Below are 16,150 nucleotides of genomic sequence, written 5' to 3' on the forward strand. Positions count from 1 at the left end.
AAGTTGTTGCAAACGTGATTTTCTCCTTAAATAATGACTTTCAATCATATCTCTTAATTAGAAACATTTCTTAATTAATGATTTTCAATTATATCTATTAATTAGACACTAATTGATACGAGATGCATGTATCGGAAAGAGACAAATACATGTATCCGAGACCCAAAATATGGTAAGGAATGTAATATTGCAAATTAGTGTATATCTAGGTAATTAGATCCTAAAGTAGTGTGATTTGTGTAAGTTACCCAAAAAATAAATAGTTCTGAAATAAAAAAAAAGGGAAAATTGTATAAAAGAGCAAACTATTAATTCAAATTAAATGCTATAACCACAGTTTGATTTAATTGTAACCCGTAGCAAACAGTTGCCATTCGCCTCTCTCCCCAGATTTATCGCTCGTCACTCTCTATTTCTCGCTTGCCAGTCTCTCCCTCGCCTCTCTCACTTTATACAAACACAAATGTATAAAATGCGTTTGTGTTTGTATAAAGCGAGAGAAAACTGTATATACAAATACAACTACATATATTTTCGTTCTATACACTTATAATTATATAAATATAGATCTTCCCCTGCCCAGTTCTCTTTTGTCTTTCTCTCTTTCTCGCTTTATACAAGCATATATTATACAAATTACAATGTATAATTTGTGTTGTATAAAGAGCGAGAGAGAAAATTTTAATATACAAATGTTTTATTTCGATTCAATTGTATGCAAAATTCAAATTTTATGCAGATATACAAACACATAAAATTGAATTGAGAGACTGCCAGCGATTTATACAATCGAGAGACGGCCAATGATTTATACAAATGAGAGGCTGCCAACGATTTATACAAATAAGAGGCTGCCAGCGATTTTATATAGGGCAAATTACAGAAATCACATACTTTTAAGGCAAAATTACAATATATCCCTTAAAAGTTTATAATTACAGAAATCCCTCAAAACGGATACAATAATATAAGCACTGATACATTAATCTGATGCGCGAGATACATTAATCATTAAGTAAGATACATTAGATTTTATACATGATACACTAATCTGATGTACATTTTATACATGATACACTATCTGATGCGTGAGATACACTAATCTGATGCGTGAGATACACTAATCTGATGCGCGAGATACACTAATCTGATGCGCGAGATATACTAATCGGATGCGCGAAAATGAGGGATTTTGGAGATTTGTAAAACTTATAAGGGATAATGGTAATAAGTAAACTAAAATGTGAGATTTCTGCAATTTTTCCATTTATATAAATCTGATCCTCCATAGCAAACATTATACAAACATTATGTTTGCTATGGAGCGCAATTATACAAACTATAGCTATAACATACAAATATGATTTTTATATTTGCTAAACCTAAAATTTACTCATAAGAAAATAGTCTAGGAATAAAATTTTGATGTCTTGTTTGATTGTCATGTTCTTGATAACTCATCCCACCATTTATACTATAGTAATGAGATAAATTATCACATATACACGATAAAATAAACTATCCAAAATAGTAATTCAAAAATAATTAATCCTCAAATAAATTATTTCCAACCAAACAACTAACTCCAGAACTGTATTCATTGACAACTGGTAGCCGCCTAATGCGACCTTTTTCAACAGTCCTTTATTGGACCTGACCTGTTATTGCCTCTATTAGCCCAAAAAGAAAGGCCTAAATAGTAAGCCCAAAGAAAGGAGAGACGTAAAACGGTAGATCAAGCTAGACGTAAAAACGATGACACAGTTCTCCGGCGAATGTTCTCTGTCCTTTTCCTCGCAATAAAATCTCTCAGATTCACATTATCAAAGGAGGACTAGGACGAGAACGGAGAAGAGAACTCGCTAATTCTACCGCCGGAATTAAAATTCTCTTAAGCGCTTGGTTTGTATAATTAGCTAATTGGCGATCCATCGTTCATCGACGACGGCATAAATCTCAAATCTACTACTATTTTGTTGAATTTCCGTATATATTTTCACAATTTGTAGAACATTTCCAGTTTAAGGATCGGAAAATATGGATAGTTTTATCAGTAAAATACGAAGTTTGGATGCATATCCGAAGATCAACGAGGATTTCTACAGCAGAACACTTTCCGGAGGTGTTATTACCTTAGCTTCCTCCATCATCATGACCTTGCTTTTCATCTCCGAGCTCCGTATGTCCCTTCCTTTTTGTTCTCAGTATATATTGTATGAACCTATTTAATCATAGAATTGTGTGGTAGGATATTAATATATTTTTCTATTCCGAAATGGATGTATGAGTTTGTTGTTCCATTTTTTAATTATTCTATGTGATATTTTGATGTTGTCAGTTTCATTTGTCAATATGAAATCTCCACCATTCAGGATTTGACCTCAAAACCAAACTATGCACATAGTGAAAGAATGATTATTTTGGTGCTTCCAGAATGTAATCTGTAGCAATAGGATCTATTAGTAATGATCTTCATTTAATCCAATTTGGAGGATGACTCTTGCCTTATTATTTGTGTCATGGGTTAGTGGTTGAGCAAGGAAAGATTAGCTTTTGCACAAACTTAGTTCTTATAAGATGAAAGAAAAGGAAAACAAAAGAAAAAGAGTTGGCCTCTGACATCCCTGACTAGTTAGGTTATCATTCCAATTGTTCTGCTAAATTTGGCATCCTGAACTTCCGATATAGGATCTTCCTGCTACCTTTACCTTCCATGGTTTCACGAAGTCTTCAATGGTTTTAATGCATTTTTGTCGATTCCATTTGCCAAACTTGGTAGTAATTTACCTAAGAAGCAAATTCCTTCTCTCCAGCCTTTTGATATGAATTGTCGGAAGCGTGGCAGAAGATGTTCAAACTAGCACAAGTAGCAGTCTGTAGTTCCTTTTGTATCAACAACGCTGTCTACATTCTATTTAGTTTTATTTGAGTGATGAGATTTGATCGAAACAAAGTGAGGATATGAGAACATATCTCTTTAAGCTATGCAAATTTATTAAGTACTTAGTTCTGTTATATTTTTCAGTCAGACAATTTTCAGAAGTCTCTGTATGTCCTTATCTGTGAAATGGAATGTTCTTTATGAATGTATTTTTGTGTTTCTGTGCATTGGGATTAGCAGACTGTGGCAATTGTTCATTTCTTTATAGTTAAATGGAAATCAAGTTTTATCCGATGGCATAAGAGACTACAAATAGTTTGGCTGCTGAAGTGCATTGTGTTCGACCTCCCTATTTTTGTTTTACCTTTAGTGATATATACTGAACATATGGGTGTTATGGCACTAGATAATAGACATTTTCTATTTCCATTGTGGGAAGGACGGGGTTTCTTTTTTAGCCCAACATGATGTTATGATGTATTGTTATCATGCTCCATGTTCTTTGTCTTTATTTTTCTCCTGGCTGTGCTGTAGGATTATATCTTCATGCTGCCACCGAGACAAAGCTTGTTGTGGATACTTCAAGAGGAGAAACACTGCGCATCAATGTAATGTTACTCCCACCTTGAGGCTGAGTGATGTAATTATCTGAGTTTTTGAGGTTTTGAATGTCTGAATGCTCAAAGTCGTTTATTTTTACTCCCTTTTAGAACTTCACTCTCTTCCACTATAGTATTGTATTGCATTCTGAGGATTGGAAGAAGCTGATCTGGATTTCTGAGGCGGTTATTGCAAAAGACTGATTGTAACATTGATTTGATCTGAAATTGCAGTTTGATTTCACCTTTCCAGCAATTCCATGTTCAATTCTCAGTGTTGATGCCATGGATATCAGTGGAGAGCAACATCTTGACATTGTATGTGCAGCAAACAGGTTATATTGTCCTGTTACTAAGTTCCTAGTTTTCTCCAACCCCACATGATTTCATTCTCTTGATTGCTAGTTTTGTGTATAGAGCTAGAATCCTTAATTTTCCTTTAGGATTATGGTTCTCATTGAGTTGTCAAGTTAAATGAGACTTGACCAGATAATCTCTGTGAAGTATTGTGTGCCACTCCACATGGCTGAATATCTGCTCCCTGTGCGTACCTGAGTATGTCATCTCCTAGTGGAAATAATAATATAAAGCTACAATTAGCAACTTTGCTCATTATGCTTTCCTTACCAATTAATATATCATTTTTTTATAATGTTACCATTATCACCAAATATATCCTTTTTTTATGACCTAGAAATCCGTCAAGGAGCCGACTTTTCGGGACAACCACAACTTTCGAAACTCTAGGAGGATAGGCCTACCCCTCTACCCTTATCCACTTAAATACTGGACTTAGTTCGCTAGGCGCAAGACTTGAACTTGTAACCTAATACACAAGTCCCTCAATCTTTGCCAATTGAACCGACTCCAGAGCTAATCAATATTTTTTTTGCCAATCATGTCTGTTCTTCAGTACCACATTATTCAAAGATAGAACTTGTAGGCAATGAGGAACACACCTTAGTGTGTAGCCTAAATGAGGTGAAGCGCGACCTTCTCTGAGCTTCATGGCTTAAGCATGCCTAAAATGAGCATTTGACAACACTCAGTGAGGGCTGTGTAATAGGATCCAAACAGGGTCTCTTGATTTTTTTCCTATTCCTCAACCACTCAGCCAAAAAAAGAAAAGGAAAAAGTGTTCTTTTATCCACGTGTTTTTTCTTGCTCTTACATCCTACCTTGTTTGACATAACAATGACATGAAAGAATTATAATCTTCTAAATTGTATATGCTTGTCTAAGCCGATGGAGTTTCTTTGAAATGATCTTTAACTGCTATCTAGTATCTGCCACTACTGAGCTGTTCTAAGATTCTGAGGGTAAATGGGAGTTTTTCTTTGTTTATATTTTGTTTGTTTTTCAGTATTTGATGCTTCGCTTATGTGTTGGGAGGCACTGAGTCTTACTAAGTGTGTAATCTTCTCTTTCCTTGGATCTGACTAAGTCATTTCCTAACTCTAATTTCTTAATTATCAAGAAACAAAGCTTAATTGTGTAAGACAAACAGTACATTGTAAACTAGGCTGCAAGAGGGCCTGTGTGCAATGAAGCTAAGCGCATCACTCTCAGCTAGGTATGGGACATGCTATTATTGCAGTAGAAGCTAAGGCCATTATGAAAATAATAACCAAAGTTGTGAAAGTAAAGATAATTGCAAGCTACTTGCACTATTTATTGGAATTCTAATGCCGATGAGTATGCTCTTTGGGTTTTTGTATGATGTGGTTATATTTATACTTGCAGAGACATGACATCATCAAGAAAAGAATTGATGTTCTCGGAAATGTTATTGAGACAAGGAAGGAGGGCATTGGTTCTCCTACGGTGAGATACAAGTTACTCTTTATTTTATCAAAAGTAGCTGATGTAAAAATTTATCAAGCTTTATTTCAAATTTTATAGCTGTCAAATATCTGGATTTAAAGAAATAATTTTGGCCGCTATTTGCATTCTGGATTTTCATGGATCAAATAAAAATTATGACTTTTGATTTAAGAAGCATGCTCTATTTATTCCTTTCAAGCACTGAGTCTATTGACTTTTTTCCAACAACAGATTGATAGGCCTCTGCAAAGGCATGGAGGAAGACTTGAGCACAACGAAACATATTGTGGTTCCTGCTATGGTTCTGAAGGGGTATGTTCCTACTTCGTGATGCTAGAAATCTCTCTTAGTTTATGATTTAAGCTGTAGTATCATCCTCTTTGTAAATTTAATCTCTTAGTTTTGTTTACTTTCATGCATCCATTCTTTTTGTTTGTCCTTGATTATACCACAAATACAGATAATTATCTCATTAAACTGTTTCTTATACATACCAACTCTGAATTCCTGTCAACTTTGCAGTCGGATGATCATTGTTGTAACACCTGTGAAGATGTTCGTGAAGCCTATCGAAAGAAAGGTTGGGCATTGACAAACCCAGATGAAATTGACCAGGTACGTTGAAAATTGATCATTGAAGGAGTTATATATTTTGTGTGTTTTCTTCTTCTCCAAATTATTCCCTGAAACTGAAGTCATTTTTCCTCCATGAAAGTTCGACTACCATAGCTTCTTTCTCATGTGAAAATAATAGATCTAAGAAATTAACAGTACTGAAATTCCATTTCGCACCTCGTATCAAAGTTATGAAACATAACATGGATGTGATAGAAGAACTGTGAGCGGTCTCACAATCTCAAAGAAACAAATGTGACGTGATAATTTTTGTACGTGTATGCTGAATGGAATGAATGTGATTGATCTAACTTTTTTTCTTAACTATATGCAAAGGTCAATTGTGACTATTCGATACTGTACATTTTATACATTAGCTGTTAGGATAGCATTTATTTGACGTTTGAAATAAGATTATATTCAATCGATTTTGTTTAGTAGAATTATATTACGGGTAATCACAGAAACCGTGTGTGATTTTTATTCTAATTACCAAATATCTCATGTAATTTCATATTAGCAAATCTTCTGCAATTAATTTTTATGTAAGACAACCAGCTTGGTTTGGGCATCTCCAACCTTACCCTCTATTTCACTCTCAAATATAGAGTTCTCTATTTTTTCAGGCAACCAACTCCAACCCAATTCTCTATTCCACTCTCTAAAAAAGAATCTTCTTCTCTTGCCTCAATATTGTATTATCATTTCTATTTTAAATCCTTTCTTTCTTTTTTCCAAATAATCACCCTATATGATTTTCATGTAATATAAAATTTTATTATTTTTCAGATTCTTTATATAATATAAATTTATATTTTATTCTAAATTTCTAAAGAATAACTATGAATAATTGTAAAAAGAACAACCGCAATCACAACCACAACTTCTCTGAATCATACATTAATTTTTTTTCCGAATATTGTTAAATTTGGAAACGACCTACCGGATTATTAAATGATTATTGTGATTTTTAAAATTATTATGTTATGTATTGTATTGTATTGTTATGTTGTATTTGTATTTAAATGGCTTAAGTCATTCATGACCACCTAAAGTTGTCCGCATATTTCACTTAGACACCTCAATTAAGAGTTGTACCTATTGAACACCTATCTTGTTCAAAACATGTACCTATTGAATACGTTTTGATGACATGGCATCATAGGTGTAATACACCTCTGAGAAGCGCGTGAAACAAAAAAAATTACTTATAGACCAATCACAAAATAACACATCAACATTCAAAAAGTAAAGCAAACATTTCAACATTAAAAAAAAAATCCCTAAAACATGTCTTCTTCCCCAATTCCAAACCACCTTGCTACATTTCCTCCTCACCAGTCACCAGCTAAATCGTTTTGCCACTTTCCCCTGCCACGCACCCTTCCTATATTCTCCTTCATTTTTCCTTTCTACTATCATTCCACCATCACCAATATCGTCTTTGTTATCTTAGTCGAAAAAGTACTCATTAAATAAATAGCAGTCAAAATTTAAAAAAATTCAAAAAATTCTAACATTATAAAATGTAGAAAAATTCAAAGAGTTGAATATGTAGGAGGGAATTTAATCAAAAAATAAATAAATCAAATTGGTAAAAAAAATTCGGTGAACCTCCATTTTTTCCGTCAAGACTACTTTGTATCTAAAATTATTTTCTATGAAATTGTTAAAAAATTCAAGCCCTAAAAAACTCTCAACATAAAAAATATCAACAAATCTTAGTTGATGTTTGAGGAATACAACGAAATTGGAGAAATGGCAGCTATGGTGTTGATGGAAATCACCAAATCGGGATAGAAGGGAGAGGGTAGGTAGCAAATATGGTGTTGATTTTCCTAATCACCATGTGGTGGACGCACTGAGGTGGCCGGTCGGCGGACTGGTTGCTACCGGGAATGTTCTGGGTGGGTGGGTGGGTTGTGTAGAGTTCATTGTTGCCTTTTTTTTTTTTTTTTTTTTACTTTAAAATATTTTCTTATAATATATTTTTATATTTTTGAATCCAAATGACATATGTCACAATTTAATTCGTCGTTGTGTCATGTCATCGCGAGTGTATTTCACACACTTCACATTTTTGTTTAATTGTCAAAAAAATGTCGAAGAGGTATCAATTTGAAGGGGTAGAAGTGTTCAATAGGTACAAGCCTTAGTTGATGTGTTCAAGTGAATTATGCAGACAACTTTAAGTGGCCGTCGATGACTTGAGCCTATTTAAATTATTATGTTATGTATTGTATTTTTAATTAAAATTTTCATTTCATCATTAAATTTTGTGCATTCTTCAGTGAAAATTAACCATAATATCAAAAATATATTCACTTACATTTAAAAAGAATTATGAATATTAGAGATTTAATTAATATCATTATATGAAAAATAATATGTTAGTTACAAAGTAATAGAAATATAATGTTCAAAAAGTGAAATAGAGAGTATGAATAATAGTGCTCCAAATTTGGAGAACTACTATTCAACTCTCTATAATTTGAGAGTAGAGGATAAAATAGAAAGTGCTTGGAGACGGCATTCTCTAGTTTACTCTCCAAATATAAAGAATGGAGACTAAAATAGAGTAGGGTTGGAGATGGTCTTTTAATGGGATGTAGTGCCTGTAGGTGACATTATCTTTTAAAAATGGATGTTTTTTTATCAGTAAAATATTAGTGACCTAATCCTGTAGCATATGTACATCAATGTACAACTAATACTTAGGCATTCACAAAGTTGTCAAAAATTTACTTGGGATACATTTCGCAGAGGATTCTAGTTTTGATGACACTACGGAAAATATGATTACCATACATCATTTCTGAAAAAGTGTTTAAGGAGTTGCTGATTTTGTAACACACATTTTTTCGAGCAACTTTGAAATAAAAAGCTTCCAGAACCCCAAAACTACTTATTTAATGACTTGTATTTTAAACTCTAGAATATGGGTGAGTTTATTTTTTCCATTTCAAGGATTATTCTTTTTTCAATAAACTTCATAGTTTCTACACATAATGCACAGAACTTAAATCACAAAGGAAAAGAGTTTAAAATAAGAATTTGAAATTTAGCTTTATTGTTTTTCCATTTTCATATTTGGTAGAGATGCAAAGGAATAAAGTAAAACCATTTCAATAAATGTGAATGGGAAAATGTCGAACTCTGGAAGATTTAGATGTTGATTGCGAAAAGAGCAAGGAATAAGATGGTAGGGCAAAACCATCACTTCTAAGGGTAAAGTGGTATGGTTTTCCCTTAACCCTCAACTAGGTGAGAGGTAATCATTACTTTTAGGGATTTTCTTTAATCTGTTCGAACCTTAGAATAGATTTATGTAATTAGTAGTACATTTTGATAATCAAAAGTTATCCATGTGACCTCGTGACCGGGAGGTCACAAATTCGAGTTGTGGAAACAGTCTCTTGCGTAGATGCAAGATAAGGCTGTGTACAATAGATCCTTGTGGTCCGGCCTTTCCCCAGACCCCGCTCATAGCAAGAGCTTAGTGCACCGGACTGCCCTTTTAAAAAAGTTATTAACTTATAGAATGGTAAGAAATTGAGTGTAAGCTGAATCTTTTACGTAAGTGTTTATTTTGAGAGATCAATTCTTTAGACCATTTTGTGACAAATTGTTGGATGGAAGTTCCTTTTTTGTTTATAAAAATAAAGATGGAGCAGAAACGTATCAAATGGGTTGTTGCTCTTGATGAATAGCATGCAACTTCTGCAGGATTTGGTTTGTGGGAAATATTAGCCAAACTAGAAATGGCGTCACAAGATTTATAAACAAAGAGATCCGTTTGGCCATGCGATATGGTATCATGATATGGAATCATGAAATGAAATTGAAGTATTGTTTGGACATGCGATATGAAATTTTTGTGTTGTATATTTTCTCATAAACATAAAAATCTCATAAGTTGTAAAACTATTAAAATTATCCCAATTGTTTATTCAATCTTATTAAATAAACAAAAACTTATAAAATCACATAATAAATTATTACAAAACTATTTGTTCTCTACTTAAGTAATTGTTTCATTTAACTTTAATTTAATAAAAAAAAATTAAACATAAATTGTAGTATACTGGTCTTTAATATAATCTTCCACACATAGTACGGACAATTTTCTCACGTTGAACTTGCATTTCTCGATTATGTGACCGAGAAGACGAACCAACATTGTTACTTTGAGCCATTTGTTGGTCAATATCATCTGCACCTATATTTTCATGCTCATAATAGACCATATATATTTCATCACTTTAACAATCGGTTGGTATGGGTTAAGTGACTATATGTTGGTGAGAATAATAAATTTTATGTCGGTGAGAATAATAAATATTAAAAAGTAATGATGTGATTATAAATTTTATTTACATATGAAATAAATGGTTAGTAGATATAAATGTGGGTTGTTTTAACAAAATATAAACTCGTGGATCAATTTTTGTATTAAAATATTTCAAATCATGATATGGAATTACCATATAATTCCATATCATGGTTTTTGGAGAATATGGAATCATGAGATGGAATCAGCGTAAAATTGCATGTCCAAACGCTGATTCCATCTCACGATACCATATCGTGATATGGTATCGCATGACCAAACGCCTACTAAATGTCTCTTTTGTAACAAGATACAAAATGGTAATCCGAACGTTACAGCTTGTCCAAGTTGCCCAGCTCATGCGAAGGAAGAACTGCAAAAGTTTATCGGATAGAAATTGTGTTAAAGACAAATGTGATAAGATGTTGATTTATTTATGTTTTAGTTTTGATTTGCTCGTCCTATGGAGGATTTTGTGTTATCTACTTATTACTCCATTTAAATTGAACATTTCCTTGTATATTTTTTTATTTTGGTCTTTAAAAAATAATAATTGCGCTTCGCTTCATGCTTTAAGAGAAGCAGGGCCTTGTTCGCTTTTTTCCGCTTCACGCTTCCCTGAACACTAGCACAGCGTGACGACAAACTTCAAAATAGCTGCTTTTGCTTCATATATTTTAACATATTTTGCATACATATTATTCAATTAATATGAAAAGATCGCATGGATATTGAGCTTTAATTATTTCATGATGTGCTGATCGAACTCATGGCTGATCTTTTCTTCTCTCTTTCGAAATTCATATGAGTTAGTGTAAGAGAGAGGGTTTCCTAGAAAAGATCAAAGAGGAAGAAGGTGAAGGATGCAATATGTATGGGTTCTTGGAGGTCAATAAAGTGGCTGGAAATTTCCACTTTGCACCTGGGAAGAGTTTTCAGCAGTCAAATGTTCATGTCCATGATTTGCTCACATTTCAGAAGGATAGTTATAATGTAAGATGTTTTCGCAACTTGGTTCATCTGTTCATGTTTGTTTTTTGTGCCTAAATGTTTCTTTACTGAAAACTACTTTCAACAGATTAGTCACAAGATCAATAGATTAACTTATGGAGAATACTTCCCAGGTGTTGTGAATCCTCTTGATGGGTACATCACCTTTGCTAGTCTTTACATTGTTCGCTGGTGTCTTTATATGATGGATGTACAATGACACATGTATTTTGACTGTTCCTTTTTTTTTTCAATCCAAATTGCAGTGTGACGTGGACACAAGAAACACCCCACGGCATGTATCAGTATTTTATCAAGGTTGGCATTTTATCCTGTGACTGCCCTCTTACTTTTCCTTTCTTCCCTGTTTCTGCTATTTACATGAAATTCTGTGAGTTTGTAATTTTCACTTAATCTTAGTGTTTCCTGGCTTACTTATCATAGAGTGGTCAAGGATTAATGCCTAGAGCTTTCTTTTCCCCGTCCCCTGTCCCCAATCCCCTTGTCACTTGTACTTGTATTTTTTTTCTTTAAAGAGAGATAGAGAGAGAGAGAGAGAGGTAGTAGCTCTTTGAGTTACTGAGATTTAGTCCTTTAGTAAGTAGTTGGTTTTCCAAGCTTAAGGACCAATTCAACCATTATGAAACTCCTATGATCAGTATGAGCTCATTTACCCAAGACTATCCATTTGCCCAGTCTTGGACTCTTGGTGGCAAAAACTTTAGACCTGTTCTTGTGGGCTATAGCAAGTTCCCAGTGGACTAGTTGATGTATCCACAAGCTGGTGCATGCCCCACTACATCCCCCAAAACTGATAATCGTGTAATCTATCAAAACAAGAAGGAAAGATAATCATTTCTAAAGATGCAGACCACTTCCTTTTCGCGAGTCAATGTTTTCTCGTTCCGAGTAATTCAAAAACAATTTACCTTTCTAGGAAAGGAAGGTTCCATCACACTATCAAAAAGAGATAGAATAGACCCTATTTCATACTGAGACTACTTTTCCTTTTTCTCCTTGAGCCGAGGGTCTATCTGAAACAACCTCTCTGCCTCCCAAGGTAGGTAGGGGTAAGGTTTGCGTACACACCACCATCCCTAGATCCCACTTGTGGGATTGCACTGGTATGTTGTTGTACTACTTTCCCTATCTCATTTCCTCAAAAACTAAATATACCTTACGAATCCCAAATGTTTCACCAATTGTCATTGAACACTAAACATTGCAACCCTTGTAATGGAAGTTTGATGATACTGCTTTCGCTCTGTTTTCGTGCAAAAGTTAATTAATGGGTTTGTAATTTAATGCATGATTTAAATATTAAACAGTGCCTGAAATGGAGTAAAGGTCATGAAAAAAGCACAAATCGTATTATATGATTAACAAAACTCAAATTAAAGGAGCGTACGTTGATCTGATTGCTTGTTCATGTTGTCTGCTAAGTTTTGTAGACTCTCACTACCACCTCAACACTTTTGATTTGTTGGATAGTACAACTTTTATTCTCTTGTGCATTCGAAGTAGAACATATATCATATTAAGGTGTGGGATTCTCCAAAAGTAGTGTATTTTTAAAGTACCCAACATTGGTACGGCTATATTTTTGAAGAGTCCGAGAAACATCAATTATTATTGTCATTGTGGAAAGAATAAGGTCAAAAATTATATCTATGATCTGTAACATCTTTTTCTGTTTGTGATACAAAAACATAAAAAATATCTGGTTCTACCATTTTGTAATTTTTGATGTCCATATGGTATTTGCTGTTGGATGTTTCAGTATATATACACTCTTGTTGTTGTTATTGTTTTGTTATAGTGGAAATAATAATGTCAAAGATGATAACTATAATCTGTAACCATCTTTCTTCATTTGGAAAAAAATTGCATAAACCTTCATCTGGCATTCTTTAATTTTGGCATTTGCTATTGCCATGTTGACATGGCACATTATTTGTTCTTGGAATGTTAATTCTCATCTGTCATATGATAACCACTGTACATTAGGTTAACCTAATTTTTTGTGAGTTATCGATGGAAAGTTACTGTTATTGTCGATAGTAATATCTAGTTATTTGCTACAGGTGGTACCTACAGTATATACAGATGTCAGTGGGCATACCATCCAGTCAAATCAGGTTTTCTAATTCTTCAAGCTATCTACCTGCATTTGCTGTACTACTAATAGACCACAAAATCTGATACAACAGCTTATCGTTTGCAGTTCTCGGTAACTGAACATTTTAAAGGCGCAGATTTTGGTCGTTTTCAGTCTATTCCTGGTGTTTTCTTCTTCTATGACCTTTCACCAATCAAGGTTTGACATTGTTCCATTGCTCAAATTTCTAAGTCGCTAATTTGCCTCTGAAACCTATTTATTTTCTTCATCATAACCTCTGTAAATTGTTATATTAAGGCTTCATCTCTTTAAAATAATGGGGTTGATGGGAGGCCTGGGGTAGTAGGGGGGAAGGGCCATTGAGCCTTTACACTATAGGAAGGAAGGAAGCATTATTGCCACTAAGTTATTACTCAATTCTTTAATAAGGATTTTTCTCTTTCCTGTTTTCACCCGTTTCTTGTTGTCCTTAATTACATATCTTATCTGGCTCTGTTTCAGGTAACATTCACTGAGCAACACGTGTCATTCTTACACTTCTTGACGAATGTCTGTGCTATTGTTGGAGGTAATTATAGTCTTCATCCTTTCCTGTTTATCTCGCTAATATTGATTACATCTTGAAAAAGTATTTCTTCTATTCTATTATACGTGACAATGTTTGAGTAGACACAGAGTGTAATATGTTAATTTGACTTATATATTATCTTAGTGATGGTGAAAGAATATTGAAGTAACGGTTTTAATGTTAATTTTCTAGAAACATCACATTATTAAAATTTGAACAAACTAATGAATTTGAAATCTTGGAAGTCGTATAGCAATGGAGTGGCAATAAACATTTTTCTTATAATGGTGGTGCCCGGGTCAATTTGCACGCACCTTGACTATTTCATTGGGTAGCTGCTACCTCCCACCAGCATAGGTGTTGGGTAACTCTACCACCAAGATTTAGGCAGACGGTGTTAAACAGTTTCGAATGTCATATAATTGGATTGAAGGGAGTACTGACTTTAAGAATTTGTTGAATATAGAACAACAATTCTTATTAGAAGACGATATATTTCCAATATTTCTCTATGCTGCGCTGTATCACTCTGTGCACCTATTTATTCTAATTTCTTTCTGTTATTGGAAAATGAACCTTTGAGAGGGGTTGTACAATTATTTCCAGAGATGCAGAACTCATCATTTTCGACATGGAGTATAAATTTATATATGAAAAATTACGAAAATTCAACAAATATTAAATTCTGAACTCATGATTTTAGAAGTCTATGAGTTCAATGATTAGAACCTTGAAAGTTGAACCCATCACCCTTCGGGGTGGCCCAGTGGTTTGGGCTTGGGACTTCCATGTTGGAGGTCTCAAGTTCGAAACCCCTTGCCAGCGAAAGCAAGGGGTTTGCCTTCTGGGTCGAGCTCGTTGCACCGGGCTTGCCTAGTGCGGGTTACCTCTCCTATGTGGTTTGTGAGCTATTGCATAGGATCGGGGGTTTTACCTTGTGCGCACCCAAAGGATAGCGGCTGCTGGTTTCCCTTGTCATCAAAAAAGTTGAACCCATCAAAGTTAAATCCAGAGACTGCCTCTGGTTGTTCTTACTCTTTCGTTGGCTCCACTGAAGTTACTCTTTGATAATGTTATATATCTGCAAGTTGATGTGTTTGATCAGATCACGGATGAAATACCACTTGGTAGCTCTACAACACTGATGCAACCTATAACCATCTAGGACTTGCTCCCACAGTGAATCACATCATGTAGTTTGGTCGTAATTGTAGTCGCCTTGTCATATTACCTATTTACAATGCTGCTCTTTTTCTTTTCTTTTTTTATTGGTTATATACTTGGAAGAATCTCTTTTCATTTGGAAATAAAAGGTGTTAGCCTCTTGTGTTTTAGACCAAAGTAGTACTTGCATCACATCAATGATGTTTGATTGTGTACTCCATATGTTGTAAATTTCTGGAAATTGTATCCAGGTGTTTTCACTGTGTCTGGGATACTTGATTCATTCATATACCACGGTCAAAAGGCGATCAAGAAAAAGATGGAACTTGGTAAATTTAGCTGATTGGTGGGTGCCCGTACTCTGCGTTGCTTACCATAACGGAATCGGTCTAGACAAGGGAGACAAAAAGATTGGACCAGCTGTGACAAGGTTCAACTAACTTTTGCATTACAGTAGCTTTTCTTGAGAGAATATGATTGGATCTTAGTAGCTTTTTTGTATCCTGTTATTGTAGACTTGAACATCAGTTTTTCTGGAAGTGATATTACAGGAGATCAAATGCAGAGAAGGGGGATTGTTTAAGCGGTAGAATTTGTTCACTTTTTCTGATAAATTAAAAATTGTACATGAAGGATTCTGAGGAACTTCATTAGACCAGTGGAAACTTTTCCTTTTTTTTTTTTTTTTTGTTCTGCCCTTCTTGTGAGTCTTTCATCAGAGGGCTAGGTGGTTTGATACGTCCAACACATTAAAAGGATGTCACGATTAGGTGGGGCAAATGAGCGAGTTGGATCAAATATAGGTCCGTTGATATAATGGGTTAAACAAAAAACGTAGTATAAAATATCTGACTTGCCCATTGGATTAACCAATCAAAATAAATGGGTATTTTTCATCCTTGGGATGCTTCATCGAATAGGATTCTTTACTGTGTCCACATTTTATAGGAATATTTTGTCCTCTTTTTTTTCTTCTTCAAATTTGTAGACCCATTGGCTCTAAACATTTACATAGAGATCATTAGCTCAACTTAAACTTTGCATAAAAGATCAAACCAAA

General features: G+C 34.2%; 1 protein-coding gene across 1 annotated transcript; it reads left to right on the forward strand.

Moving 5' to 3' along the window:
- Positions 1–1,716: 1,716 nt before the first annotated feature.
- On the forward strand, positions 1,717–15,738 carry LOC125814145 (uncharacterized). Its single transcript, XM_049493602.1, has 13 exons — positions 1,717–2,179; positions 3,416–3,489; positions 3,715–3,798; positions 5,224–5,304; positions 5,536–5,616; positions 5,827–5,919; positions 11,063–11,242; positions 11,328–11,395; positions 11,506–11,557; positions 13,324–13,377; positions 13,464–13,556; positions 13,860–13,926; positions 15,342–15,738. The coding sequence occupies exons 1-13, from the start codon at positions 2,038–2,040 to the stop codon at positions 15,431–15,433; spliced, it is 1,161 nt and encodes a 386-aa protein (XP_049349559.1). The 5' UTR covers positions 1,717–2,037; the 3' UTR covers positions 15,434–15,738.
- Positions 15,739–16,150: the final 412 nt, after the last annotated feature.

Source organism: Solanum verrucosum, unplaced genomic scaffold (genome assembly GCF_900185275.1).
Source record: "Solanum verrucosum unplaced genomic scaffold, falcon-dt-bn FXZP01000230.1, whole genome shotgun sequence".
In the NCBI taxonomy this organism is placed as follows: Eukaryota; Viridiplantae; Streptophyta; class Magnoliopsida; order Solanales; family Solanaceae; genus Solanum; species Solanum verrucosum.

What these genes read in the sequence shown, in the direction of transcription:
- LOC125814145 (XM_049493602.1), top strand. Translation starts at nt 2,038, where the DNA reads ATGGATAGTTTTATCAGTAAAATACGAAGTTTGGATGCATATCCGAAG. An exon ending in TTCAGAAGGATAGTTATAAT is followed by an intron (nt 11,243 to 11,327) that starts GTAAGATGTTTT and finishes TACTTTCAACAG; the next exon opens with ATTAGTCACAAGATCAATAG. An exon ending in TGTCTGTGCTATTGTTGGAG is followed by an intron (nt 13,927 to 15,341) that starts GTAATTATAGTC and finishes AATTGTATCCAG; the next exon opens with GTGTTTTCACTGTGTCTGGG.